The sequence below is a fragment of the Penicillium odoratum genome (assembly GCF_028828045.1).
Source record: "Penicillium odoratum strain IBT 22623 chromosome Unknown utg000001l_segment0_segment0, whole genome shotgun sequence".
Taxonomy (NCBI): domain Eukaryota; kingdom Fungi; phylum Ascomycota; class Eurotiomycetes; order Eurotiales; family Aspergillaceae; genus Penicillium; species Penicillium odoratum.
The window spans coordinates 3,172,687-3,185,983 of NW_026643143.1; the positions used below are offsets into that span (position 1 = coordinate 3,172,687).

The 13,297-nt window shown below is 45.0% G+C and overlaps 5 protein-coding genes across 5 annotated transcripts; 3 read left to right on the forward strand and 2 right to left on the reverse strand.

The window, feature by feature from the left end:
- Positions 1-6,153: 6,153 nt before the first annotated feature.
- N7520_001203 (uncharacterized protein) lies at positions 6,154-7,281 on the reverse strand (the record flags this gene model as incomplete). Its single annotated transcript, XM_057135138.1, has 2 exons — positions 6,154-6,227; positions 6,279-7,281. 2 exons carry the CDS (start codon positions 7,279-7,281, stop codon positions 6,154-6,156), a joined length of 1,077 nt encoding a protein of 358 aa, XP_057001074.1.
- Positions 7,282-7,829: 548 nt separating this feature from the next.
- On the forward strand, positions 7,830-8,833 carry N7520_001204 (uncharacterized protein; the record flags this gene model as incomplete). The annotated part of the gene is made up of 6 exons (XM_057135139.1): positions 7,830-7,851; positions 7,905-8,035; positions 8,170-8,418; positions 8,482-8,621; positions 8,679-8,746; positions 8,799-8,833. The coding sequence occupies 6 exons, from the start codon at positions 7,830-7,832 to the stop codon at positions 8,831-8,833; spliced, it is 645 nt and encodes a 214-aa protein (XP_057001075.1).
- Positions 8,834-9,799: 966 nt separating this feature from the next.
- Positions 9,800-10,036, forward strand: N7520_001205 (uncharacterized protein; the record flags this gene model as incomplete). Its single annotated transcript, XM_057135140.1, has 1 exon — positions 9,800-10,036. The coding sequence occupies one exon, from the start codon at positions 9,800-9,802 to the stop codon at positions 10,034-10,036; it is 237 nt and encodes a 78-aa protein (XP_057001076.1).
- Positions 10,037-10,572: 536 nt separating this feature from the next.
- On the forward strand, positions 10,573-11,462 carry N7520_001206 (uncharacterized protein; the record flags this gene model as incomplete). The annotated part of the gene is made up of 3 exons (XM_057135141.1): positions 10,573-10,674; positions 10,723-11,294; positions 11,345-11,462. The coding sequence occupies 3 exons, from the start codon at positions 10,573-10,575 to the stop codon at positions 11,460-11,462; spliced, it is 792 nt and encodes a 263-aa protein (XP_057001077.1).
- A 229-nt stretch (positions 11,463-11,691) lies between these two features.
- On the reverse strand, positions 11,692-13,223 carry N7520_001207 (uncharacterized protein; the record flags this gene model as incomplete). Its single annotated transcript, XM_057135142.1, has 4 exons — positions 11,692-11,745; positions 11,800-11,859; positions 11,911-12,448; positions 12,514-13,223. 4 exons carry the CDS (start codon positions 13,221-13,223, stop codon positions 11,692-11,694), a joined length of 1,362 nt encoding a protein of 453 aa, XP_057001078.1.
- Positions 13,224-13,297: the final 74 nt, after the last annotated feature.

A 13,297-nucleotide genomic window follows, 5' to 3' on the forward strand; every position in this document is an offset into this window, starting at 1 on the left:
CTGATACACACGCGTCTCAAAATATGTACACAATTGCATGGTTTGAGTTTTCCACCGTTGCGCTATTCCATACACAGGACAGTGTGGTCCTATAATAAGCCCTTGTACGTACACGAGACCCCACTATCCAGTAGTTGTCACCAAAACCTGTTTGATCAAAACCTCGTATCAATACTTTTTTCGATGCGCTTTGTCTTTCAAGCAACTGATATCGTATGGACTATTTGGTTGAGTTGTGTGCTGTCGTGTACTTTGTAGGGTTGGGATGTACTGTGAACATCAGGTGTATGGAAAGATATATATGTAGACATTTAAACTGGCACATTCCACCACTTCTAATTCCTGAGACGACATTTGAGCTTGAACTATATATCATCCATGGATTAGCTCAAATCAATTCTTGGGTCGAGTCCTCTTTGCTTTGCAATCAATCTGACCATAACTAAATCTAATTAGTTCAAAGTATCTGTGTATGAAACACCGTACACACTACTGGTAACGCCCGTATTGAAGCGACGCAGTCGATCTCCACCGTTGGTTCCAGCCCTCTGCATCCTGTTCCACTCCAGGGCTGTTCAAGTGGGTCGCGCAATGCTTTTTTATTCTCTGATTTGGAGGCTCGGTCTCGCCGGGGAGTCTGCGTACGCAACGCCCTGCGAGTACTGCATTAGACGTATCGATCGTCTCGATCATGTCCATATCGTCGACAGATCTGTAGGCCAGCTATCTGTACCCGAACCCCAACCCCAATCCCGACACTTGAATACCCGTACTTTGCGACCGGGGAGTCCCTGCCTGTGTCTGCCAACTTTTGGCCCAGGATTGCAACGATACGTCCACTGCATGAAGACGGGGCCCTATCATCCACCTTCATTTCCCTGATTGTTGTCTAACCCCTGAACCAATCCGTACTTCCGGGGATTTCCAAAAAAATATTGTAAATGTTTATGGAGTCCTCCATTCTAACTATCTATTTTATTTTATGCACTCCGTGCTCCGTTTACGGCTACAGAGCCAAAAATAAACTGTCCCGATAATGGGCACAGGGTCTGGTCAACGATCGCTCAGTGGACTCGTCTAGCGTTGCAAGTTTATTGTACAGACCCGCCTCCTTTTCCAATACTGACCACTCTCGATCCCCCTTGACCTTTTTTGGCGTAAGTGTGGCTGATTTCCAGCTCGAAGCTTTGCCCTTTTGTAATTATTAATAATTGCCCATGGCTACTGTAGTCTGGCTGTCAAATGCCACTGCCGTAATTGGCGCTATGTTATCATCTTTTTGTGGTTTCGTTAGTTGTTCGTCAGGTTCTTCCACTAAACATGCATCCGACCCCCTGGATTTAGAACATGACTTATCCCTGAAATCCTGACTTGAACTCGCCACCGAAATCTGATAATAAGTTTCGATTCCTTTCGTCTTGTGTGCTTTGGTAATCAGTGGGGGCTGTGCTCTCCACATGAGGTTAACGTGAACAAGAGCCAATCACTTTCAACTCCATCTTTTAGTGGACACTTCCGCACATGTGCACCACTTGACATTGTGCAGGATACCTAAATCTACATGCCATATTAAAAATGTCATATCGTGGGCGAAGGTGTGTCTAGCGACAGCTCAGCACTACTCAATGCTCGCCCTGGCTGACCAGTATTTGCCTTGGTTCATACGCACAGTGCCATGCGGGGCTCAAATTTCATATTCTACAAATGTCCCTCCCAAGGTTCATGATACACAAACTCTATGTAGCTACTGCGATGTACGATGTCTCTCCCATATTCCAGCTTTTTCCACCACAGAAAAGCAGCCCCCGATAAAATAAAATTACACGTCTAGTACATTAGTCCCTACGTCTAACATGCACCCTGCACAGCACACAGCATGTCCATAGATGAGACTGGTTTACAGCCTCCGACGATGAGACCAAGAATGTAAGGGAACGAGATCTGCGTGGATGCATGGCAAAAGAATGGCGGAAGCTTGTCGATCTAGGGATCAGAGCGCCCTTCCCGGGCGCATTTTCCGCTAGGATCGGCAGGGTATTCATTCCACGGGGACCTGCATGGGTATCTGGCCCGGTATACTGCTTCTGGCAAGTAGCTTGTCTATGATGAGGCGCAGTGCCGAGTTTGGAGCCTGCCTTTGGAGCGTGCTGAGGCGCATTTCGTTTTGTTATCAATTCTCGTGTTTAGTGTCGGGTTTTGAGCACTGCGATGTAAGCGCTGTGCCTGTGTTATGTGCCTGCCTACCCGTGTTTCCCAATTTGATACCCTGCTCAGATTACACGGGCCATGCATAGTATGTAGGTCATACTACACTCGCTGTAACTCTTCAGCTTCCGCCACTGTAAGTTAACTGATATAGATTCTCTTAGACTTTGAGAGATTTCGGAGTGTAACTGGTAGTAGGTCATAGCAGCGTACTGTGACTCAAGACGCATTATAGGGTATTTGGAGTACTTGAGGTCTACAGAAGATACACTTGGTAATATATACATGTTTAATATTTTGAATACGGCTCAATGATGGTGGTGAATTATTTCAAATGTTTCTATACAGCATCTTAGGAGTCTAGCAGTATAAAAAATTTCCACCACCTATGTACACTGGCAGATATTTGCATTAATTCAAGCGTATGGGTGAGGGCTTTCTTTGCGTGGGTCTCAACTTTACGTATGTCGTAGAATATGCTATCAATGCACTCATTCGGTGTTCAAATTTTAAATACAAAACCAGATACTGGTGTTGACGTTTCTGAATGCTGCTGCCCAGGTGCATGGCACTCGGAAAATATATCACGACGCCTCCGTATGTATCCCAAAATAAAATTAAGTATTTCAAACACGCCATTGAAATACCTCAGAACCTTTACTTAGATAGACCGATGCAAGTTTAATAACAAAATTTGAATAGCAAAACAATGAACATCATTAGCAATAATCTTGTGGCCTAAAAACTATCTCCTTGATTTCTCTAATCTAATGATATGTCATCATTGGTCCGCTAAATAAGGACCCCACATGATCAGATCACACATGTCTTAGTTTATAAATCCATAAGTCGACGGGACAATAACAACAGCCCGGGTGGTCTAGTGGTATGATTCGCGCTTAGGGCAGCAACTCTAAGCACTCCTGCGCGAGGTCCCGTGTTCGATCCACGGCTCGGGCCTGTTATCTTTTTGTCGCATTTTTTTTTGTAACCTTCCATCCAAGGTCTGGCATTGCGTAGTGACTGCTCTGAACTTTCTGAATCTGAGTTCTTTTTCTTCTTTTTCCTCTCTCTCCTTTTTTTCAAATACTCACTTCATCCAATCTTAGCCAAATCAATAGGAAACTCAGAATACCGTCTAATTCCTATACTGTAGAGTCTGGATCTGGTCGTTGATGTGGGCGACGTTTAAATCTATGTAGCACCCTACCGAAGAGATGGTGCTAATATTTCCTTGTGTTCATGGTGCAACTAGAAGTTTGTTATTATGGACAAGGATTAATCTTACATTGCCACTTCAATCCTGCGCGTAAATGAATATAGATCTCACAACATATTAATGTATCACAGATGTCCACCTATAAACCCATCTGACTCAGCGACAATACCACGGGGACTCCTTACATAGCAATAATATTGGAAAATATTGCTCCTAGTTTTTGATATACCTGCCAGTGATATTGTAAGATAGATTTTCACTTATGTTTAATTGTGATGTGACACCATACTGTCAACGTTAGGACCACATGATCGATTCGTAATTCTAGTCAACTCTACCATGTAATAGTGGTAACTTCAAAGTAATCGTTTCATCAATTAATCTTATAGTGGCTGGCGTATGTTCATCCGGAATCCAGGAGAGACACCATCAAAATGCGAGAGGGACAGTTTGCTGACGCCGGAATAGTTGGCGACACGAGTTCGTTGATTTGATCTGTTTCACAGCACAAAGTTGGAACAACGTCAGAGATTGGGTGGTCCACGGCAGTTCTAAGCAACAATTCCTGATCTATGAAAATGTGTGGTGCACTCAGTGCTTACTAAGACGGAGGTACCTGGCTAGAAAAGTTCTTCAGAGCACAGACTTCAAGGAGGTGGAAGATAGCCACCTTTACCTGGCGAAGGATGACATGTTTTCAAGAATATCACCTTGGCAGTCACCTGGAAATATAGATACCGTTTAAAGACTAAAGTGCGGCATGACATCAGCCGGCTTTTATTTCAATGTCAACCGGCCGGGACATCCCAGTTTAAAGGTTAAATGAACAAGGAGGACCCAGATAAGCAGGGTAATCCTTTCAAAGTTTTGAGAGCTTCTGGCCACTTGCATAATTCACTTCACTTGAATATTATCTCCGCAGGCTCCGATTAAATGATCTACCTGATGAGTACCTCATCCATAACCTCCTCCATGATCCTCACGGAGGAGCTGATTCCATGTTAGCCACTTCAGCTCGGATGACTGGTACACTGACATCGGAAACTTCCTGCGTGATCACCGATAATGGAATCAGACTTGCCGACTTAGATGCTGTGCATACCTTTGCCTGTTTATCCGTGAGAGGCCACCATGATGCGCCGGCTGATATGAATTATGCATCTATTAATTGCTTTGCTTGGAGAATTTTCGAAAACGAAAGGGCGATTTGAGTCGCTTTGCGTATTGGTTTAGTGAGTTGAGACCCGAAACGTTAAATGACATTTGATGAGCTCAGAATTCAAACTTTCATGAGGATTAGTCCATGACTCATTTCATTGACTGACTTGAGGGATTTCTTCTTGGAAGCTCCCTCTGTGTAGGCCTCTTTTCTCCGTAAGCAAGGGTTTCGCTGTACCATGAACACAGGAACAGAAGAGGACCAGCTTATATGAGCTAGCCAAGCCAATGATTGAGAAATATATGAAGTATACGAAAAAGGTTCTTACTAGATATAACTTGTAACATGAGTGTTATGATAAAGTGATAGCTTACAATTTAGCGATTCTGATCACATAGAAACCACTCATGTCTCGGCAATCAAGGACCCCTAATGAAATGAACCAAATCACAATCTGAGGAATTATTTCGTTTCGCAAGTAAAAGTAATGTCCTATAGCCAGCCCCTTTAGATATCCAAACCCATGACCCGAAGCCCAGGGTCACTTCAGTAAGACAAACAATCAGCCTTAGTCAAAAGGTAGATGCAAACAGGCTTCCATGCTGGGAGATTATCGCATAACGGATCGTGTAGCTCTGGGTTCCACTCGTAAAGTTCTGTCAAATTGAGTGGGTAATGGTCGTTAACAATACTGAGGCAGCTATCCCCTTCCCTAGGGTGGTACCAAGACACACCTGCCTTAGATTAGCTTGATACATAAGCCAAAGCAGAGAGCTGCAAGATCACTCACAGGAGCCCACTTCTCGAATTTTTATTGCATGTGCATCAACAGTTCCTGGCAGAACGGAAAGTGTAATGACAAGAGCGGTAATGGTAGCGCGATGAATTGAGAAAGTCATTGCGAAAATTCAAGAGTATAGGCTTCTCGTGAGATGAAGTCAAGGCCCACAATAGAGTGTTGAGAAGTTGATGATTCCAGAAATGAGGGACCCTTTCCTCCTTATTTATTCCTTCCTTTATGATGTTTGATCACACAGTCGAATATACATGAATGAAAAGAAGTTGTTTTGCCTCCAGTCATCTGATATTTCGCTGCCAGAAACCAAATTATCAGATGCCAAACCAAGGCCATCTTGGTCTGATGATAAGCGGGTAATAGCATATAGTTGTTTGACCAAGAGAATCAAGATTTGAAAACTGACTAGAACCCGAGAGTACAAACAGAAAAAAAGATGCTAAAGGTTGTAAGGAACAAAATAGCTATGCAACATACAATCTAGGTGAGAGGACTCTTAGCCTATGATCTGTACAAAAAAGGCTACCCCAATAGTATGCAGCATATTTTGGAAATCTGACAGTGGTCAAGCTGTTTTCACACATGGGGATAGCCTCGATTCTTATTCTCAAAGCTCCTGTAGCAAGGTTTCCTTTCATGAGCGGCTTAAAAAAGACTGATGCCGTGATCATGCAGCAAATTATTGATCTTCTTTGGCTTTCAACTTCCAACATTCCCCCTAATTTACATGGCCCCTGCGAAGGAAAATTCACATAGAACCTTATATCATGAGAATCAAAAATCTGAAGTGTCGATCCACGAGAGGGTCGCGGGAACAGTCACCGTGCCATTGATAGGTAGTCCTTCAGCTGGATCGTCGTCAGTCAACATACTTTAAAGTGATGGATGGGAAAAACTACCTCCGCTGGTGGTCAAGTAGAGAATGTGTTCATCACTAGGCAACCGACCGAACTTGCCAGCTGAGACGCCCGCCAGAATAGTTGAGATATTGCTACCGGCGATGACATTGGCCTTGGACTGTCCGGGGTACAAGACACTAAGCTCATCCATCTGGTTCTGAGCGATAAAGGCAACGCCATCACTTTTGAAGATAAAGTCATCGGCTTTGGGAACATTGCTGACAACGACCTCAGATTCGCCGACAGCAGCACCCCGACTCGTGATGGCGATACGGTTCAAAGTACCGACCGCTGTGTTAGACCAGTAAAGGTAACCATCATGCAGCTTGATACCATTGACACCGATATTGGTCGGGGGGTTTGAGATTGAGTCAAATCTCATTATCTCATCGTTGATGGCGATCGAGTAGACACCGGTGTTGGTGTCAACACGGTACACCCAGCCGTTATAGGCATCAGCGACAAGAATCAAGTCGTCAGACAGGGTAGTAAGTCCGTTCAGGAAATCTGAAGTTTCCACATCAACCAACTTGGAGACGGTGGCGTTGGAAACAACCTTGCCTGTGTGCTCAGATACGGAGAAAGTAGACATATCAATCTCCCAAATGCTGTTGACACCCGAGGTAAGCACAAAGTCACTGTTGACAAAACCAGAGGTTACCACATAGAATAAGTCGGTGGTCGTCTCAGAGATACCGAGACAGCCCATGTAGGTTGCCGAATCCCATGAAGCAACTGTGATTGGATCCTTTATTCCCTTCAGGTCAAGCTGTAACACCTCAGGTGTGTCCAGACGCGAAACAAGGATTTGCCCATTAGCGCGAACTGCGAGATTCTCCGCCCAGGTTCCACTGCCAAAGCTGTAGAGAACGTTGACTTCGACAGAAGACCCAGTGTTATCAGCGGACTTTCTAGCAAGAGAGAGTATGTTGTCACGAGGAAGGGCAAATGCCGTGTTTAAGAAGAAGCAAGCCGCAATGAGCAATGAAAGAACAGGAGCCATGGTAGTCAGTGTTATTTTCCCCAACAAGTTTTCATTGAGGGGAAGTGCTGGAACAGAATTTATAAGTCATTGATTATGAGTTGAGCTACTAGGGTCACTAGTGACCTTAGCCATTGTCTTTCGGAGGCACCGGAGAAGCTAAGCAGAATAGGCCATGAAATGGCTGATGGCGGGATGTCTAGAGGAAAATTGCGCTCCAATATAGTAGATATATTGCGGACAACGGACCCGAGCCCCGTATCCACCCCGATATGGGGCTAAATCTAGAAGGGATTTCTACAATGTGGAGTCAAAGTGAGAGTAATTGCGCCAATAGCTGTTGATGGAGATATTATCATGCATATGCAATCTCTTTTGGCACCCTTAGAGTCATACGGCATTCATAGAAGAGGCGGCGACAGATTGTGGCGTTTATTTTTGTCCTACGAAGTTCTCCGCACATTTTGAATTATTCCGAAAGGCAGCCTCATGTCAACAAAGACCCCTTGAACCCTTTCTCATGTTGAGTTTCTTCATCTTCAGATAATCCCGGTGTCGCTTTCCAGGCCATGTCTGAAGAAGGCGATATAGGTATATTTGAGCAACGTAGCGTCGAATATTTGCACCAAACTGACTTTGCTTAGGAGAACCAGCCCTCGGGGTATGCTGTGGACTCTCCACAATTGCCTTGGTCGTGACGATCGCCAGACTTTATACCCAGGCGCGGATCACCCGTCAACTCGGACTAAGTGACGCGATGCTGGCCTTATCCACTGTAAGTACTTTGTGCCGATTCATGATTCCTCCCGACTAATAGATCAGGGTATTGTTCTTATATTCGCATCGCTAATCACCGTGCAATATCACTATGGATGGGGCCGACACTAACAGACGCTCACTACATATCAGCGCATCGAAGCCTTGAAATATGATGCGATAGGCGGCTCCACTTTTGGGCGCCTCCCAACAATTGCGACCATGTTCACTCTGTTTGGGATAAATCAAAAGCTACGGCGTGGACTCTGGACGCTCTTTGCAGCCCAGATTGTCACGAACGGTATTACTGTGGTGTGTTTGTACGCGCAGTGTACTAATATCGTTCTGCTTTGGGATTCGAATGAAGGTTCCGGTACATGCTGGAATGCGGATGTGCAGACTGTAAGAGAAAGAAAAAAGAAACAATGACCTAACACATGTCATTTTCGGCACTGACAATCGCAGTACCTGGGATACGCACACTCAGCTTTCAATGGCGTCACTGATATTTCCTTGACATTTTTTCCCGCATACATGATTCGGAATTTGCAGATGAACCGATGGACGAAGCTTGGGGTGGGGGTTCTTTTAGGCTTAAGTATTCTGTATGTCTTTCCCGGTCGTCTTTCAAAGTTTAACATGGATGCTAGCTAAGCTGTCAGTGCTGTCATTGCCGTTGTCATGAAGATTATTAATCTCGAAGCCCTTGCGAATCGGGGCGATTATACCTGTCAGTCAAATCCTTATTGAAACCATCAGGATGTACGACTGACAATTCACAGATAATACAGTTGCTCTGTTCACTTGGATATTGTAAAATGTCGGCTTTCCATAACTCAAGACCGTCTGCTAATATACCCTAGAGCTGAAGCTGTTCTTCTCAATATTGCTGCCTCGGCTCCCGTCCTCCGCCCGCTGTACAGGAGGATCTTCAAAAATGCATCACGCAATTACTCATATGAGATGAATAGTCATGAGGTTATAAGAAGCCACATTTCCCGCAACCAAGGTGGCAAGACCAATGACTCCGCAAGTGACAAGGCCATTCTGCAGGATAATTTTCATCACATCACAGTAAAGCAGTCATACTCGGTGACTATGGCTAATACAAGAGGATTTGAATGACATCCAGGCTTCCAATAAGGCTGGGCATTCTGAGGTTCCAGATTAAATTCCAAAGATGATGAAAACAAAATAAGTTTGTGACATTTTCATGGAATTGAACTGTGCGGGAAGAGTTTAAGTTCCGTCGACCCGGGCCTAAATGATAAATGATAATATCAAGTCTACCCAATCATGAAGCTTGAAAAGGCAGCCGATATTGGAAATGCCGAGACGTTCCAAGGTTAGACATGCCAAGATAAGAAAAAGCGGCTCAAATGATTGTGTGGCAACCTTTCTCGATCGTGTTACCGACCGATCTCCAACTGATCTCCGACCAATCTCCGTCACCGCTAGATACATTTATCTTCTTTTGCCATTATATTGAGAAGAAATGTTGAGAGACAAAAAGATACAGGGACCTAAATACTATTGCAAGAAGCATATTACAAGATAAGATCCTCAGACAGTACAACTAATTTGAAAATACAGATCGGAAATATCTCGGAGCGGGCGAAGTTCGGCTGAGACATTTTAGGCGTCCTACAGTAGGACGCCTAAAAGGAAAGCTAACTTTGATATCTTTCCATGGCCATTGCCCAAGTCAGAACATAAATACTTTGCCTTGTCCTGGTAAGTGGTAAGATTTCGCAACATTTGCAGATTCAAGCCTTGCATCACAATGAGTACCTCAACCTCAACCTCAAAGTCAATCAAGTCTATAAGCACCGAAATTGAGGAGATTGATAATGTCTCCCCAATTCAACCACATTCTACTACTATCTCGCGCATTAAGCAACATCTGAGACAAACCAAGAAAAAATGGGGACCCCTAATGGCAGCCAAGGAGTTCTGGGATGACGAGTATAACTTCCCTCCCGGCAGATATGCAGGTCAGGATGACCGGAAGTTGATCTAAGAAGACTGGTGAGGATGCCCAAGTCGTGAATATGTGTCGACATTAAGAATCATATCTTTGACTCGACTTGTCCACGCAGAAACTCGAACCATCGAGACACTCGAAGTGAACATTACTCAGAACCAGCTCGTGGGTTTGAGACTTCAAATATGACCACGGAAAATACGACGAAAATGAACGGCTTGGAAGAAAAAGATGGGAATTCTGGGGTGGGACATTATGTTTCGAATATTAATGATAATGACCAGGACGAATAATGGCATGAACTCTTTTAATCGTGGACTAAAGCATTTATCAACCAGATAATGTGTAAAGTACTAAGTGAAGGAATCGAAATGAATTCTCTGTTCCTATATTGAGGCTCTTTTCATCCAACCATCATTCTGGCTGTGTACGATGTCACCCGCGGCATGATGACATCATTGTTTCCATTGTGGAAAAAAACCGCGGGAACTTCCATCCATCCGTTCCCTGAACTCAACCCTTTTATCACTTTCATCAAAGCCTGTAGGTGAGCTGAACGCTCAATAATCGCAATGTCAAGTCACATCAAAGATGCCGCCATCGCCGAGGCCAAAAGCGTCCAAGCTGCCTCGGAAGGCGTCCTAAGATCCGGCGCATATCTCTATCCGTTCAAGGCAAGCCAGTCCAATTACCACTGTTTATCAGCGACTGACCCAAGATAGGGTATATTTTACTTTGCTACTCACAGACAACTTTGGCGGCCATTTATTAGCCGGGCCGGGCGAATCATCACCCTGGGCTTGGGTGTAACCTCATTCATGTTCTTCTTCACCTATCTCCCCCAGATGGCGATCATGGCCATTACCAGTGGACCGCTTGCTGCTATATCTACGGCATTGCTGGTTCTTAGCGAGAGTGCAACTTTAACAACTATTTTCTCGCGATCCGAAGAGGCCTTGATTGATACGTTTGATGGTACCCTCATCGCCCGTAACCAGGAGTCTCTTGTCGCGCAGGGACGCCAGGTTAAACCTCAGTCTGGGGGGAGGGATGCTGTTGCAAGACTAGGAAAGATTTTCTCCCGCCCGTTTACGAGATTCAAGCCGCAGATGCTGCTACGGTCTTTGCTCTATCTGCCCCTGAATATGATTCCTGTTGTTGGGACGGTGTTGTACATAGTCGTGCAGGGCAAAAGGATTGGCCCGGGGCTACATGCACGATACTTTCAGCTGAAAGGATGGAACTCAGTGCAGCAAGATGAGTGGGTGGCTAAGAATCGTGGAGCATACACTGGGTACGCAAGTTCCACCATTCTACCTCTACATAATGCTGATTAATGTGCAGACTCGGAATCGCGGCTTTCGCTTTGGAGATGATACCCTTCGCTTCCATCGTTTTCTCATTCACGAACACCGTTGGAGCTTCCTTGTGGGCCGCAGATCTCGAGAAGGCGACGGAATAGAAAACTGAAAACCGCTTGGAAAGAATCACCACCCCGTAACATGCTTGATGCGAGAATGCGATTCAAGCGAGAGTACCAAAAAGATAATCTAATAAATAGTATGCAAGGCAAATAATGCAACAAACCTCCAAGAGGAAATCTATATCTGTGTCGTAGCAGCGTTAAACTATCACATCTATTCTATAATACCGTTGTGAAAATACCAAATGCCGAGATTTGAACCCTCCACCTAGGCTGAGCAGGTGAAAGGCGTGCCAATCGATCCTGATTGGAATTTATAAACCTTTGAGGCGTAGAGTTAGCCACGTGCCATCGAAATCGAAGAACATAAGCTCACCAAATCAGCGATACTCGCATATCCACCGCAGAAAAAGATAACCATACCAACCACAAACACCTAAGAATGATTAAGAAAAAATAACTCAGCTTCAAGATTTGGGTTTCTTACCATGGCGTTGTATAGGACTGGCTTCAAGTTATGTTTTTCATACCATGCGCCTTTCATCAGGAGCATATAAAACATCACAGGCGGTAGATAGAAGCTCAGCCCACTGATGAATAATGCTGATATGATCGATAACAAGCTCGAGAATATGGGAATGGCCTCAGCAATTGCCCACGCAATTCCCGTTATAGAGAGAACAAGACTAAGCCATGAGCCCCAGCCTTCTGGTTCCTTCTGATAAACTTTTCCATATATGTATCTGCAGACCACTGTAGTGTTGATAGAGCCGGAAATGAAGATGACTGGAAGAGCGATGCCGAAAGTAATCCTTGAAAGGAGAGGTCCTGCCGACAGCAGGGCTGGCGATTGCACACTCTGCCCGACAAAGGCATAGATAATCGACCCAGTGAGAGTGTAAATAACAATTTGGACTCCACCCAGCCACCACATAGCTTTTGTGTAATCTTTGGGGGTATGCATATCCTCCATGAAAGAGGGCAAACAACCTGCATAAGAATATGAAAAGACAATTATGTTGCATCTGAGAAAACTGAGGTTACCACATATTCTTCACGGAGCTTCATACCAAGAAAACATTGTACATACGCGTTGATAGCCGAGATAAAAGAGGTATCCGACTTCGGCCACGCAGACCAATCCGAAGACCCCGAGCTCTGGATCCCAGTAGCAACCATAGTGACACCAATAGCCAAGACAATCGAAGCGAAATCAATATATCCCAGAATGGCAATTTCTGCAAATGATGGCGGCACGGCGAGAAGCATCATAATGACAGCAGCAAGAACGCTAAAAATCACCGAACACATATCACTCTGCGTGATCGTCCTAAGCGCAATCGCGCCTGTCAAAGTATGCGACCCAATCGCACAAACGAGCAGAGAAACAAAGCTACCGATAAATATCTTTGATCCCCACCTGCCCATAATAAGCGGTCCAACATCTGCATAGTGTGCAACCTCAGGATACATGAGTTTAACTTGACCGACTATGTAGCCTGCATACATCGCACCCAAGCCAATGACCACGGTCAGAATGACACCTGCGACCATACCAAGCGCCGCAAAGGCAGATGGCAGCCCAAGGCTGCCTAACGCGATCGCCTCAACGATCGCAATAACAGTAAGACGCTTCCATCCCAGACGTTTAAATTTGGCGTGACCCGCTGGAATGTGCTGCGTCTCCAGATCGCCGGCATCGAGATCCTTTACGACAGCGTCTTTGCTATTACCCGCTAATAGTGGCTGTCTTTCCGGATCGCAGACACCGGGATGTTTTGCGACAGCGTTGTTGGCCATAACGTCAGTTGACCCCGGAGATCACGTTATCAGTGTTTATGTACAGCCCCGCGCGACAATATCGCGATCTGGCC